The sequence below is a fragment of the Cimex lectularius genome, unplaced genomic scaffold, assembly GCF_000648675.2.
Source record: "Cimex lectularius strain Harlan isolate CLEC.00 unplaced genomic scaffold, Clec_2.1 scaffold84, whole genome shotgun sequence".
Taxonomy (NCBI): domain Eukaryota; kingdom Metazoa; phylum Arthropoda; class Insecta; order Hemiptera; family Cimicidae; genus Cimex; species Cimex lectularius.
The window spans coordinates 775028-792425 of NW_019392631.1; the positions used below are offsets into that span (position 1 = coordinate 775028).

A 17398-nucleotide genomic window follows, 5' to 3' on the forward strand; every position below is an offset into this window, starting at 1 on the left:
TTAAAGGAATTAATTTGAAATTAATACAGTTTATGATGTACGTTCAAAAGGAAATTAAAGCGGTTGTCAGAAAAATTTCTTTTGGCCGCATTGTCCTGTAGTTTGAAGTGTCCCGCGGAATTGATTGGTGTCATCGCTTGGCTACGTATAGTGAGCGTGTAGCAGTGCCGATGTTAGAATTGTGTTTACAGAGGTATTCCACTTTATAGTCGTTATGTACGTTTTTTGTTTTAAACTTGTGATATTGAGTTTATTTAATGTAATCGGTTCCTGGCCGACGGAGAACGGATCGAAATGGGAAAAGGCCATACTGACAAGACTACGTAGGTTATGCAAGAATAACATAGAACACATCCAGGCAGGAAATTGGCCGTGTAGGGGCTCAGTTTGCAAGGATAGAATAACGGTCGAGCACCATTTTAATTCAAGAAGGCTTGACATATGTGGCAATATTTTGGCTTATCGTCAGATCTGTGCGTACACTTGAGACCGGCAGCGGGCAAGATTGCTGTTTCGGTACCTAGGGGCTAGTGGAATTTTTAAATGAAATAGTATTTTTGTGTTGTGTTTATGCTAATTTATTGGAATGAATGTAATTTATTAGCGTGAAAGAAGGGAAACCTCGTACTGAGGAATATCGAGTGCTCTGCGGTGAGGTGTGAGTAAAAGCTATTGACGAGATAGGAGTGGGTTCAAACCTGCACCGAGGAATATCGACTACTCTGGGGTAGTGAAAGTGGCCAGAGTTCTAGGTGTGTATCGGGGTTGTGTTACGTTAATTTATAGGAATGAATGTAATTTATTAGCGTGAAAGAAGGGGTAGCTTAACACGGCCCAAGGAATATCGACTACTCTAGAGGAGGGAATACGAACTCAAACTTCTGTCTGAGGTTATGTACGTTTTATTCTGTAGTTGTCAAACTGAGGTACAAATGAGAAACTGAGGATATCAAGTGAGTTTTTAAACAAAAATAGGGAGTCTGTATTACTCTCAAATGGCTGCAGGCTGGAACATATGCGCGAAAGACCAGAAAAAAGCAAAAACACGCAGAGAGACGCCAATGACCTCAAGTGTTTTTCGGTCCCTAAATCTTTCCGCATTATTATTATTATTATTATTTAATGAAGTATATGTGCAGTGTGAAGCAGGCCGTTGGTGTAGTATGGAATAACATTTAGATTCATTGTTCAGTTCATGAATAACATTGTGAACATACCCAATTCGAATAACGAAATAAATAATCGCTTTGATGAATGTAGCAATTCATGTAGAATATGTTGATCACCGTCCGTCTAGACATAGATCGGGGCTTGCACTTCGACACTGTAAGATTATCATCCATGGGAAAGTGTATTTCAATCCACTCGATTGAAACAAATAATAATTAATTGTACCGACTCGTTGTGTAATTAACTCTCCTAATGCATTATCCAACCGATTTTTATTATCTCAACCGATTATTATCTTCGGTTCCAATTAAAAGTCTGAAAAATGATTTGAGGTATTGCGAATTTAATAACACCGTCATTCCGAGTTGTACATTTTAAAGAAAAGGAGGAGGCGTCAACTATTTTCTCACGCTGGCCATGCCTAATTGATAAAATACTCCTTATTACACTAACGAAGAGCTATTTGTGGTCGTGTAATCGGCTTGTTGCTCTCTCCGCTCTGTTAATTGCCATTATCCGCACCAAATCGTGATGAAATTAACATCCGATATTGGCGTTTCTGAACCCTGGCCGTAATGGTCGAAAGGTTGAACCACTTGAAGCCGCCTTTTTGAAATCTCCCTGTTTTTTCTTCTTCAAAACGTCTGACCCGTAATGAGTTCAAATTACATGAGTAATGGAAATGTCTTTCTCAATTGTTAAAAATTTTTTTGATCAGATCAATTGCTGATGATAACAAATGACCCAACTCAACGTCTGGTGTCATTACATTGAAAATGAAGAGGACGTGCCTGTCGAATCTGCAAGGCGCTAATATTTTCTATAATACCTTTGTGGAGCGTTATTGATAGAAATCTATACCACCCACGCTGGATCTCGAAGAAGAAAAAACCCCGCTTGCTTATGAAAATATGTGTCTAACATGTGATAACGAGACCCGCCCCGGGGCACCCTAACAAAACACAACTGCCTATTAGAATAATACCAGTGCGTAAATTCGCCTTTCCGTTCAACATATTAATAATAAACATTTGTACGGCCTTCAGAAGGGCTTGACGACGGTGTCTTCCGTCCAAGATCCGATGTAATGCTGACGAACATGCCGGGCCTCCAAAAACCTACCCATTGCTATCATACACGCGCAGTTTACCGCCTACACATACATAGAACTGTGATTAAAGAAAGAGAATAAGGGTTAAACAAAATCACTGTTACTGTGTGAAAAATGAGAGAGAGCGCGAAAGAGTGAGAGTGAGAGNGGGGAGAGAGAGAGAAAGAGACGGGGAGAGAGAGTGAGAGAGAGAGAGAGACGGGGGAGAGAGAGAGAGACTGGGGAGAGAGAGAGACTGGGGAGAGAGAGAAAGAGACGGGGAGAGAGAGAATGAGACGGGGAAAGAGAGAGAGTGAGAGTGAGAGAGAGTGAGAGAGAGAGAGAGAGAGAGACGGGGGAGAGAGAGAGAGAGAGCGAGTGAGAGAGAGACGGTGGAGAGGGAGGGAGACGGTCCGAGAGAAGCTGTTATTAATAAAAAAAACCCAGCGTTCACCGAGATTCAGGATATTTCCCACCGTATCAACTGGTCAAGACGAGACCACTTACCACTCACCACTCATGAATTAGGTCATCTACATCACGCGTTCTGGAGGGTGAAGTGGGCTTCGCATTTTTCCCACTACTTTTTTATACAAACGTTTATACTCAATCATTCCTCGATTTCAATATTTCTCCGTAAGAATACTTGATTTTTATAGATTAGTATAAGTTTCTACATGGTGTGTAAAGATAGTTAACAAATTTTACATCACGCATTTACTCTTCTACAAAAAATTGTTTCATAATGTAAATACATGATTAAATAATCTGATTTGTTGCGTTGATACGAACTAAATATGCATGTATTCAGTTAATTATACACAATTTGTTCCAAATGAAAAATTTGTGTCACAGGTGGGATTCGAACCCACGACCTTCGGCTAAATACGCCGCTGCTCTACCACTTGAGCTACCGTGACTTCGATCGCCCATGCCACAAACTTCCCATTTCATAAACGGGGAGTCGAAAGGGGAAGTTTGTGTTATTGGCGATCGAAGTCACGGTAGATAAAGTGGTACAGCAGCGGCGTCTTTAGCCGAAAGTCGAATCCCGCCTGTGACACAAATTTTTCACTTCGAACAAATCGTACATAATTAATTAAGTAATTATATAATTAAGAATAAGCTGATAAAGATAATTAAGAAGTTAGTATTAATCTAAATATATGTGGTATGATTCAATGATGTTTTTTGTTGCTTGAATAGTAGTTTTAAATGTAGGACAATTTTTAACATTTAGCTGTATGTATTTAAATGGCACACGGTCCATGCAACATCTTACACAATCCGTCTTAGTAGACGAGGTGAAAACTCGATTAAGTCCCAAAACCAAAGTATGAATAAGAACGTTGACTTGGCCAATTCAGCGTTGGTGGGCCACCGGATTGGAAGGATTAGAGAGACGCACAATTGACTGTCAAAATTGAATGAAACAAATGTATATAAAAAATGTGCCGTAAACGCAGAACACGCCCAAAAACAAAAAAAGAAACAACTAACAACAGCAAACCTTCCTTACCAGCTCCCCCTTTTACATTTGATAAGAGATTGGATTCTGTAATCTTATGTTTGCCACTTCAAAGCTGGACTGACTAATGTGGAGTTATTACCTGTTTGTACGACGAGGAGATAAATCGCCGATGTTACAGTTTGGAATCGGAGGTCGACTAGAGGAAAGCGGAGCGCGAGTCGGTCAAATGATGAATTTAGTGTTTATAGAATTCGCATCCATCATGAGAAGGTATTACAAGACCGCGAGGCAATCACTTATTTATCATCGACTCCCCCGTGATAAATGGAAACGCAAGGTGACTCTTCAAAAGTCGCTCGGAGTCCTGCCACAGAAGAATGAAAGAACTTTTGCAATCTGTATGTACTATTTAGCACGAAATGTTTGGATAAAAAAATGTAATAAACCAAACACTTTCCCCTTTAACATCGCTAATAAGCCAACGAACCAATTTATTTAAAGGATTTAAATATGTAGTCGAAAAAATACAATTAGCCGTCTGTTAGCCATTAAAATTTAGCCGAATAACAAAAAAAGTCCCTGAAGACTGTAGTCCTGACGCGGCAGCCGCGGAAAGACCCCAACGACCGGGAGGCACCCAAAGTTTCTACCTAATCGCAATTAGTTGTCATGTATGAGAAAAAACAGATACCTTTCCGAGAATGTGGCTGAAAACTGTTTCCAAACTAGCAGAAAATACCAAACTCTTTAGGAATCTGGGGCTAAATTCGCCCAGGCCATCAGCCCGAAACCTCATAAGGTGATGCAATAGATAGAGGTTGAATGTGATTATTTATCGCAGGCTAGAAGTGGGACAGAAGGATGGGTAAAATCGAAACTTTACAAACAAATGTTCGTACATTATGCAGTATACGGCACAGTCTCCTGGCATCAGCAAGCTTTCAAGGTTATACGGACGTTCCATCGAGGAGCTTGACAGGGCCTGAAGCTTAATTTTGTCGCTGGGCCACAGGACAATTTCTTTCAGCACAGCAAGATATGACCAAGATCATCTGCCTCGTCACAACAATTCTATTTTGGGGAAGACCTGGTTTATCATACAAGATGTGTAATTTGATTTTTATCACAAAGTTTATGCTAGAATTAAAAGTTTTATTTTTGTTTAACATATGATTCAATACGTTTAACAAAATGTGTTTTTAATGACAACGACTTTTAATGACTTTAATGACAACTTTTGAAGGTTTTCTTGGCTTTAAAATCGTCTAATTGGTCTTGGTTTACATATAACATCATTAGGATTTGCAATTAATTAAGGTTTTCAGTTGAGATAAAAATAAATAATTGTAAGATATTAATTGGTCAAGCGGACCACGAAACTAGTGAATTTAATTAGGATTTGCATGTGGATTAATATAAGTTCAAATCTGATATATACCCATGTACAGAGTTGAGCCTATTACTTCTTGCAGAACATCGGCAATTCGAGGTTTTGTAATTTACCATGAATTGCAAGCAGGCCTCAAGGATCACCTACCTCGGCTGTTGGCCGTCCGGGGTCAGACGTCATAGACCGAGGTTGGGCTCTGGGTACTGTCAGCAGCTAGGTCAATTCAGCCCCCAATGCATGCAATTCCCAGATCCAAACCCATTCACACTCTCATTCATGCTTTAATACATTCTTTCCTGCTTATATCACACTTTACGTCTATTATATAACTAACAACCTAACTGATGGGTTACTTAATATTCTGCCATCTTCCCTCTCACACTACATATTCAAACCAATAAATACATTCATTCTCAACACACGTTATGGAACAAAGCTATGTTTACTATGCACAATAAAGCAATCTTGTACACTTCAAGAATCTGAACAGGGGTCCCATAGACTCGCTTCCGCACTCCAGAAAAATTCTCATATTGGGGGGGTTCGCTCTGTATGGAGCCACGTAATTACTTCGTGTGTCAACCTCGCGTGGTCTTTCCATAATCGGATGAGGATGAATCTTCGGTCAGATCCTCCGAAGGTCAGGTATCGACAGAGCCCAGTGCTACGTGAGAGTCTGCTGATCCGGCCCACTGAAGCTGCCACTTTCTTTTAATAATTTTTTTAAAAATTGCATTTTTAGCGTCAGAGGGCCAGATCGCGGTTATTTAATCATCATTAGGAATAAGGCTGGTAAGGGATTATAAGATTACGTTCTTGGAATTAATAATTTAGCACTCCTGGTCGGTATAAAATGAAGAAAGTTTTTGTAAGACTAAAATTTCTTTTAATCGAAATAAAGTTATATGCCGACTGAAATGAGAGGAAATGTTTGACAAGAACAATAAATATTTTATTGCTGAAAGAGGGAAAGTAGCCCTAGCCAAGCCGATGAGCAAAGAAATATTGACTTATCGATTGGCGATTGGTTTAAAAGTTGTGTTAACATCTAACGCGGAAGGATGCTTAAATTTGAAAAGTGGCCGTTCTCCCGGAACAAAATTTATTTGACATATGTGCCCCTCAGAGAGTCCCTCGGAATGTCAAGGGCAGGCTATCAAACCCGAATCTTACACCGAGGTATAATAAGCTATGATTGCTTCCCTCGGTAAGCCACTGGCTCCAAACTGGGAATCAATTATTTTAATTATTTTTAATGCCGACCACTTCACCAAAATAACGATGATGTCAGTGCGACGTCTCCCAATTCTCTCCGAAATTGCGCCTCGCACGGACTTCTTATGGAATTATAATCCATCTCGAAAAGAAATTAGGCTAATGATATTTGTTTAAATACACAGTTTATTAAAATTTCATATAGATGATATTTTGGACATTTCAATTTTTAAAATTACGATTTCAACATTAATCATCATCTTCGACAAGTTTCAGACGAATAATTAGGACAAAGACTCAGTAATCTCACGTCAGCATGACTGGTTGGTAACATAGGAGGTAGTTTCGACAACTTTGAAGAAGTTTTTTTTCGAATTGCCAGATAATTGATTAGGTTAGATAAATTCAGCAATTATATTCTTAATTGTTCATTATATTTAGTGGTCAAATGAATTAATCTTTTTTTTGTACGACGTTAAAAAAAGATGAATTAATTGAAAGAAACAATTTGGTCAATAGATCACTAAATATAATGTACAATTAAGAATATAATTGCTGAATTTATCTAACCTAATCAGTTATCTGGAAATTCGAAAAAACATGTTCAAAGTTGTCGAAACTACCTCCTATGTTATCAACCAGCCATGCTGACCTGAGATGATCGATTTTTTGAAAAATGGCAAAAAGAAGGAAAATTCGAAAGGTTGAAGGTTGAGATGGGGAGTTGGCGTCCGTGTGGATCGCAGTCACGATAGCTCAAGTGGTTAGAGCAGCAGCGTATTTAGCGGAAGGTCGTGGGTTCGAATCCCCCACTAACTTTTTAATTTCAACCAAAACCTTGCAAAAAAAAGATTAATTAATATTCTTAATTGTTTTTAATTGATATTCAAACGACTTCTTCTAACAGGCTAGTATTGTTAAGCTAGATTACCGTTTAAATAGGTACAAAATAAAAACGCCTTAAGACTTGAACCGGGATCGAGAAGGGATTAACATGTGACTGAGGATAAAGAGCTGGACTGCTCTCAGGGTCGAGCCTCCTCTCGGAGCAATTAGTGGTGCAAGAGTCTGCCTGTATAATGAAACAATCGGCCACTGCTGGAATCCAGCCGGATCAGGCTCATAAAGCTCTGGTTTGTTAGCAAAAAAAGTATTTATCTGTGCCCTCATAGTATTTTTTCTTTTAATGAAAAATATTCGTTGGAATTTGTTTCACTCTAAATTCTTACGATCAATTGCATGTTGTACATGGAAAAATAATTTAAAAGATGTGATGTTTCCTAAATTACGTAACATTAGATTCTGAATATAAGAAATAATTAACAACCATTGGTACTCAGAATTTAGTAAAGTAGTAATGTTTCGAAATCATAAATTTAATTCTTACAATATATAACTCTGTTGATCATGAAACAAATTTTTTAAATATTATGGAGGCCATTTAAAAATTGGTTTAAATTGAATAAAATCAATATTTGACAGAAAAATATGCATAAATACCGTTTATGTTTTGATTAAAAAAATAAACTGCTATTAAACTAACTCTAAAAGATATGAGTCTGCATTAAAATCATCTTTCACACCAATGATTATGATTTCATTTTACAAATTTTAAAATTAGTTGATAGCAAAATGATAAGAATTTCAGTTCACTTATAATTATAATGAGGAATCGTAGGAATGACAATTTGGGTCACCATGAAGTAGAAACAGTGGAACGTTTCCTCTCTTGATGGGAAGGCTTATGCTGGCCGAAAATCATAATTTTGAAGAAAAGCCAAGACATGAAAGATACACACAGGAACCTTTAACAAAGCTTTGAAATCGACTAAAAAGGCTTAAGTTAAACTAAGAACTTTATTTGTATTGATATGTATATGCTACTAATATTGGTTGCGGTGCGTAAGGTCGTAACAAGGCCAGGGCCTCATAAAACTTAACTCTTTTTTAAAGGGTTATTGGGGGGTTGATGAAGAAGACAGTTCTTTCCTGCGCTGCGCCCTAAAGAGGTCTATTGTGGAACCCCTAAAGCTTATAGCCATACCTTGTTAAGTGCACTATTCTTTATAAAACTGGGCATTTTGGTACCTCTTCCTGGATCTCCTTTGATATGAAAAATGTCCTGCCGAAGTACCGTACATGGGCTGTCGATTTACATTCACTTGTGCCGATGTCTGGTTCCTCCGGCATTTTTCCGTCTCAGCTTTTCCGTCTTCTTAAGATGATAGTTGAGAGGTCAATAGTCGGTATGAAGGCCTATAATTCTCCCCAAATCCTCCTGCCTGCTGAGAGAGAGAAGATAGCCGTCCGTTTCGAGGGATTTGTAAATATTTGTAAATCTGTTAGCTTGTCTCATAACTGGAGTGTTTGAGTTTTTCTTTCACTATTCATTTGTCAAGTTCCAACTAAAGCACACACTCCGGTGTACTTAGTCCTGGTTCTGAACTCAAGGGTGAGAGGGTTGTGCCTCGTTTTTGGCTAGATGGTCAGCCAGTTCGTTTCCTTTGATGCTTTCATGTCCGGGAACACACTTTAAAATAAACTTGTTTTGCTTTCCCAGAGACTTTAACCTTAACATTTTCTTATTATGTGAAACTTTGTTAATGCTAACTAAACAATACTTATATGTATTATAAACGTAGAGAAGCTACAATAAATGGTCAAAGGATTAACAAGGGAGTTTTCACGGGCGGTCACCCGTAGCTCCGCAGGAGGTCGGACTTTTTAAGCTTGAGGCAATCAATCATTCGTTTAAGTACACTTCTGTCATACGGCCGATAGAACGTAATTGGGGCATCCACAAACGGAATCTGAGCATCTCAATATCGATTCTCTCAAAGTCCGAACACTAAAGAATAAACGGAATCTTAAATTGTATTTTATGGTTATTATCTAGATACAATTTAACAAAGCCGACTCGAATTTTTGAAGTCTAAATAATTGGAGCTTCTTGTCGGGGGATGACTGACTGTTCCCATGGCCACTGAGATGTGTCACTTTGATTAATGTTCCGTCTCAGCCCGTTACAGAGACAATCGACGCTTCGCTCTGTATTCACCAGCTCGATGAAAGAATCCACATACCCACGGTGATTAATTGATCCCTTTTATCCTTGTCCGAACCAAAAGCCCTGGGGAAGAGTGAAACAAACGGAAGAAAGGTTAAATAAAGAAGCACTGGCATAATTAGACGCGGTGAGAAATCTATTAACTGCATTTTAAATTGTTGCTTCAAAAAGCCATTAGGATGTTTCAGCGTGAAGAAGAAAATGTGGCATACTGCCTGCTGGCAAACTTTATCTAGGAAAGAAAGGTCACGATTGTTTTCAACATAAAACCACTCATAGAATTTAAATTTAAAAATAATTATTATATTGAAACGGTGATAGACACTCATCATTAAGTTTTTTGTAAACTGAACATTTATTGCCAACCTACGTATGCAAAGGAAGATTCGACCACCCAACACAAAATTTCAGCACTACCACACATGATCCACAAACTAAAGACAATTCCACTCAACACTGAAAATTACAACAAAGAACTACAAACAATAACGAATATAGCAATAAAAGGCGGATACAAAACAGGACCATCCAGAAACTACTAAAAAACAACAAAAAAGAAACACAAAACAACAACAAATGGACAATATTCACATTCACGGGAAAGAAACCTTACAGAGTGAGGAATTTGTTCAACAAACTCTGAATTAAAAACAGCTCTAAGAATGAACAACAACACAGATAAACTATTAAAAAAGACACACAGACGCAACTAAACAGCTAAACTAAAACGATATTAATAGGATCACATGTCAATGCGGAAACATATACATTGGACAGCCTGGAAGGAAATTAAGAGATCTATTGAACATCTCAGATCCTTCAGAGACAACGACGAGTTATCAAATTACGCCACACAACGAAAACACACAAAATGGACGAAAACTTTCTGGAGTAACTAGAGATTTACTACAAATAAATAACACTTAAAGACGGAAAACTTGCATATGTACAAATTCACATTCACCCACTACTTTCAAACCAGTAAAAAACTACATATCAAAAAACGCAATCAGAAGAAAACAACATAAAAAATAACCGCACAAATAATGACCGACAACAGAAATAACCGACACGTCCGCCCAATAAACCTATACACGCCCCCTACCGCAAAGGCCCCAAGCGACAAACGACGGACCCAATGAATTATAAACCTTACTCAAAGTGACAGAAATCACGGAATATGGTGCTGTGCCGAAACGCGTTCGAGTAATTCAACAAACCCCGCGAGTGAAGACGGACCCAATAAGTGACCCTCGGCCGTTTCAGCATGGGTTCACCGACTCGCAGACCAACACCCAACTAACTAAACTTTACTACTCAACGGTTTGACTATCACGGTTTTTATAAAGAAAGGTGTTTGCGTAGGTCAACATCAGAGGTAAATTTCATGGTAATTTTGGATTTGTAGTCTATTATAATTTTAAATAATAAAAGAGCATATCCAAAATCAAGAGAGGATCTTTTAAAATAACAAGAAACAAATATTTTTGAATTATTATTGTATAAATGGAATTGTAAAAATCACCGGTTTTTAGAAGTAGTAATGAATATTTTATATTATAACCGTTTTTCTACCAAATGAACCTTTTTTTCAATCAAATGAAACCTTTTTTCAAGCAAATGAAATCTTTTTTCAAGCAAATGAAACCTTTCTTCAAGAAAATGAAAGCCAAACATTAGGGTGTTTTATAAAAAGGCACAAGTAATTCAAATGTTAGTAATTTATGCATACATGTTTATTGCCTCAAAGTTTAAAGTTTTGTAATTCAAATTCAATATAGGAAGATTGTATATAAAGGAAGATTATTATTAATATTCAATCATCATAAAAATTATTGTTAGTACTATAATGTCATTTATTTATTCCTCTACATAATTATTATCATTAGGGTTTAGGTTTCATTTGCTTGAAAAAAGGTTTCATTTGCTTCAAAAATGGTTTCATTTGATTGAAAAAAAGGTTTCATTTGATTGAAAAAAGTTTCATTAGATTGAAAAAAAGTTTCATTTGGCTGAAAAAAAGTTTCGTTTGGCTGAAAAATGCTATAACTAACCGGCATAGAGCACTTATTGGGTCCGTCTTCACTCGCGAGTTTGTTGAATTACTGAAACACGTTTCGGCATAGCACCATCTAATAATATTAAGAACGCCATCTAATAATATTAAGAATAATAATATAAGTACAATATGACCGTAATGTAAGTAATATTATGGATTAACTATTGTGGAGGATATTACACTGACAGGCAAAAAATTCGGCTCACTTGTAATATAACTTCATTTGTATATATTTTTATATTTTAATCATCTCTGTGCTGGAGGTTGTTAGCCTATTCTTCACGAAGATTCCTTTCAAGATCGTGAAGTTATCAGGATGTGATGTACATGCTATTCGTCTTTTGAGGTTATCCAATCCACCCCAAAGTTCGGTGGGGTTCAAGTGTGGAGAACGGGCTGGCCAGGCTAAGACCCTGTGTTATGCTATTGAAAGTACGTTTGTACTATGCGAGCGACTTGTGGACGGGCATTATCATGCATTAGAATAGGGTTGTCGCTGATTTAATCGAGGATAGGCCACACCTGATGTTCCAAAAATTCATCCACATAGCGAGTGGCCGTCAATGACCACCAATCCATTGAAATTCCCAGCTACACATCACTGAGTTACGTTGAAAAGGTCGGCTCTGGGAAAAATTACAAGCTTCGTACCTTTTATTTCGTCTTTTCCGCCCTCTTTCAACCCCATCTGGAGATCGTAGAGCAAATCTACACTCATTTGTAAAACGTACAGCAGACCAATCGTCCAAAGACCAATGACTATGTTCTCGAGCAAATAGGAGCTGTGCAACTCTGTGTTTCCTGTTCAATTCTGGTCCTCTTGCGCAGCGAAAAGCCATCAGTCCGTACTGATTTAATCTTCTTCGAGCAGTGTCTTTAGAGATTTGGACACCTCGAACTTCCTGGAGCTGATGAATCGCGTGAACATCAAGAAGGTGCCGGTTTCGCAAAATTCCCAAAGTCAAAAAAGGTCATCCTGTGGTTCTGTTAACTAGGGCGTCCATAACCGGGCCTTCTATGGTAGAACCCAGTTTCTCGAAAACGTCCAACAGCGTGTCGCAGCGTTTCGTATTGGACTCGGATAGCAATAGCCGCATACTTGATGGAACAACCATCATCAATTAATGCCACACCACGCGCAACGCCCTCATCACTAAGTGGCATTTTTAAGTTTAAAAATTGAAATTAAGAAAACAAATATGAAAACTAAACATTTATTGCTTTAGGATTCAAATGAGACTGAATAAACCTGCTAAAGTATACATGGAAAAATCCTTTATCCTTGTTTGGGAATAAGGATTAAGTGTGTTTACCTCTAATTGATATTCCCAATTTAAAACATAGCATAAACATATTAATTGGTTAAAAACAATAAGACAAATTAGGTCAGAATTTTCTTTTATCGAGAAAATGAAAAAAAATCAATTGGGTGGAATTCTTATATTATTTAATGTATCACTTGTCTAACTTTTTGTCAATTTCTCGGCCGACTACCCTTGACAAATGAATAAGGGTTTGATATTGGCAATCTTATCAAAAAAACTTTACTACTTACTATTAATATGTAGAAAATACGTTTGGACTACACCCTACACAGTTTATCGGGGCATACGGTTCCCAGAATTAAACATCCCCGTCCCTAAATATTCCCTAAAAAGACACGAAGCAATTAGTCCAGTATCAAATTAAGGCCCTTATTGACTATAATTAGTATCAAACTATTTTCGAGGTGGAAGAGGGAGGATCCTAATAGTGTTTGCGTGCCCACCCGAGGCATTGGCGTGAGAACATACCGCCTACTGTATTACACAGGAAGAATTCCTCCGAGCTGCTCGGAACAACGTATGCAAATCCGGCCCCGGGGCCATCCACATCCACCCCCTTCGACATAGGAAACCCTCCTTTGCTACCAATTATTACCAATTGGTGATATTTCCCTCTTAACCCTAACGAGGACGGCGCTGCGGCCGTTCCGACTGGTAGGCCATGGGAGAATTTTTGCATCCTTTACAATTTTACACAGTACATCTTAGGCGAGCTGACTCATTATTCGTAAAAATGTGTTTACATGAATTACAAATACTGGATCGGCCAAATAATATGCGGCAGTAGATATCACTTGGGTATTAGTATATTACTGGGGTGAAGAATTTACGATAATTTTTGTAAATTTTAGACCACATGTTAAAAAGCCTTATATAAATAAAGAATTGAAATAAAAAACTACATATGGACTTACTCAATGTCTATAAGCTAACAAATCTTCCGTGTAAACCTATTGTCTCCTATTTCACTTAAGGCGCAATCCCTACATGATTAATGCCGCAATTTGCCGTCTCAGGTCATGCTAGTGTACTAAGCCCAGAAATATATCAAAGCTATTTCTCATTGTCCACACAAGTTACTTCTGTCACGATAGCAAATAACTACAAGAACAATTTGAAAATCGTTGTGAACTGGTCTGGAACTCCCTAAAATTATTACTGTCCTACGTTTTAAAGGAACTCAAATGTATTAAAAGATGAGATGATGGATCGACCTGCTGTTGAACAACTTGGAAAAAAGAATCTTCGGTGAGGTCACAACAGAACGACAATTCTTTAAGTTTTTGCCTAGCTTTCGACGATTATATCATCATCAGGGCCATTTAAAAAAAAGTTTAAATCTTAAATGTGATATTCAAATGCACTTGAAAAAAAGCAATTAAAAAAAGAGGCATGTAATTATATGTATATTTTATCCGAGGTAACCTATACGACCACACTTAAAAAAAAGAAAGATATTATGCTGTTTTTATCGTTTTTAATTAATTCCTGTTAATGTTTACATACTGAGCTTCACCTAATTTTACATAATCTTATTATAAACACTCATTCAGTTAAAGTAAGAAAAATATAATTGTTTTTTAAATTTTGTTTTATTTAAATTATACAATATGTTCTAACTGAGATATTTTCCTGTAATAAATAGGCCCTGATGATGACGATATAATCGTTGAAAGGTCGGCAAAAACTTGAAGAACGGGAGATCCTTTTTTTCAAGTCAAATGTATTTATTAATTTTAATGTTGATTTTAAAAATAGATCGATTGGACTTTCTTGGTACTTAATAAATGATTTATTCAATTATTCAATTCACAATCAAGCGTGGACGTTATTTATTTTAGAAATTAAAATAATTTATGAACTTGTAAAAAATATTTTGTCAATATCCATATTAATCTTCTCCAAGTTTTTATTTTTATTTTTTTTTGGCATCAAAAACTATACAGCCATGCTACTTCTCCAAGTTAGTCAACAATAGTTCCAGCTTTGTCAGCAGTACGGTTCCATAGGTGGTCTTGATAGATTGATAGACGAGCAATATTAAACAATGACAGAAGGCAGTGGTTAACAATTTCTTCATTTTTTAGTTTTACAAGATTTTTCCTCATTTAATTAAACATTTTAATTGAAGATTGACGTAGAAAAGCTATGTGGGCCGAGGTGAAGGCGGAGAAGATGCTGGATTGCATTGACTTTTTCGGAATGACATTTCTTGGCGTCGACTTCTGAGAATGATGTGCCAGGGGATAGCCCGTATGAAACGGACTGGGACCACGAATACAAGCCGGAGAAATGGGAAAACACATATTCATGCGACTCTGGCAAGTCCAGATGCGGCCTAGAGATCTGTTTCACAAAGCGCGTGCTTAATTTTCTCTGTACTTCGGAACGCTGAGGGTACGCCTTCTAGTGTTCAGTGGCAGGCCTTCTCGTACGTAATCCATCTTGTCAATGTCTCGCCTTCAGTACGTAAAATTAATTTTTCTAACTTGTTGAAGTCGTTGCTTGATCTCAACAGCGGTAGAACGTCGATTACGGAATGCATTCGAAACAATAATACGATCATCATTCTGCGATGTGACACGATTACGAATTACCTCCAGTATCTTTGTAGCGATGGAAGTCCCTTTGGACAGTTGTTCTGGGAATGTTAAGCAACCTACGCTTGACTTCTGCCCCTGCCAACAATGTTATATTCTAGCCGAATCTGTACCACCTAAATCCATCGCTCAAACAAATTTCAACAACTTAAAAAACGGATCGTTAGAAAAATCTTTACAGGAAAACCAATAAAGAAGAGATAGACTACTCAAATATTTATTTTGTATATTATATTGTTATTATTGTGTATTATTATATTGTTTCACATTATTTCTATAATATGAAATTAATATAGACCCTGAAGATGACCTTTAAATAGGTCGAAAGCTTAGCAGTAGCAACTAAATTTGCTTTCTTCTTCAAGACATTGATCCAGCGTATCAATGGTGTGTTTTATGTATCTCTAATTTTTTAAAACGCTATAACATAATCAATAGAGGATTGTCTGAGAGATAATTAAAACTACTAAGGATGGTCACTTTTTGCCTTTCAACCTATTTGGGATTTTGCTTACATTGCCTCATTTTAATTATATGCTATACATTCCTCACTAATTAATTATATGTGTGGAGGCAAGGCTTCCCCTTTAGGGCCAAAAATACAAGATTTTTTATGTTTTATAATTGAAATAATATTGGAGGGAAGAACACAAATCTTCCTTCAAGTGAAACAACTCTCCCAATTTTTTCAGTTTCCCAAAAATATAGTTGACCCACTCTGCTCTCTTTTTTGCTGATCTTCGTCTCATTAGAGAAGAGGATTCAAGCGCATAAATGTCGACGAATTCACTTAGAAGGGACATAATTATTGTACTTCCTAAAAAAAATCAAGACAAAAACTACCCACAGATGCCAAATGCTACTTGCGGACTGCCTCGCACGAAACTCCTTTCAGTGAGGTGGTTGGTTGGACTCGTCTGCTATCATTTTTCGCGAGAACTCGCTTCCAGTGTAGATCCAACCTGAATGTTCACACCGGTGTCAAGATGTACCCTTGCATATATTATGTCGAGATCTATGGTAAAAATGAAATGCAGGCAGATCCACTACAGGCTCATATGCTGACTCAACACTCCAGCTATAGTACATTTACGACCCAGCTGTCTGAAACGCCACAAGCGTAACCACGATAAGAACAAAGCAAAGCCGAATCCTAAATCCTTGATTACTCACCGTACGACAAGCCGGCGAAAAGAAACCACATGGTAAAAGAACTAAACGAAGAAAACGATAAATTAATATTTTTTTAAACATGATAATTAACAGCAAAATAATGACAGTTTATGTTATTCCACTGTTTATTTATTTTTTATCGGGTGTATCTATCGTATGAGATTCTATCATTAGTTACTATTAGTGATATGATAGATAAATAGAATAGACTGATATACATTTTGAAAGTTTCTAAAGATACTTATAGGATAATATTGAACGCATGAATTTTTTTTTGTTCGTAGGTTCGACGCTTCCAAGTCGACAAAAGGGGCGAGCAAACAGAGAAGGGATTCGATAAACGCTGAAATCGCCAACCTCCGTGACTTGCTGCCGCTTCCTCCTTCGACGCGGCAGAGATTGTCACAGCTGCAGCTCATGGCACTCGTGTGTGTGTACGTCAGGAAGGCCAACTATTTCCAGCAAGGTAGAGAACAAATTTGAATATTACTGTAGAAGAAAGTCAAATATTTCAGTAAAAATACGTTTCTTAAATTAATTTTAAAGCTAGCGTGCCTGGTTCTAACGTACTGCCTACGTTATGAATCCCGCCTCTTATCCTGGCTATTTTAATTTGATTCGTGTAATTTTCGTTATATACATATTTTTGGAATGGAACTTACAATAGCGTTACAACGGATCAAAAGGTTAGGGATTAAATCTCAAAATATATTTTTTAACATATTGTTAGATAATTATTTGTAGATCGTGAGATGCGGTCTGATGTGACATAGGTTTAGAAAAACATTTTCTTTATCGTGCCAACGTTTCGATCTTTATTGAGATCATCTTCAGGGCC

At 37.3% G+C, this 17398-nt stretch overlaps 1 protein-coding gene across 1 annotated transcript in view; it reads left to right on the forward strand.

The window, feature by feature from the left end:
• LOC106662892 (neuronal PAS domain-containing protein 4) overlaps positions 1-17398 on the forward strand; it is a 185417-nt gene that overhangs the window by 12268 nt on the left and 155751 nt on the right. Inside the window, exon 2 of the mRNA XM_014387332.2 lies at positions 16845-17026. Within this exon, the coding sequence (XP_014242818.1) occupies positions 16845-17026 (182 nt within the window). The remainder of the gene's footprint in view (positions 1-16844; positions 17027-17398) is intronic.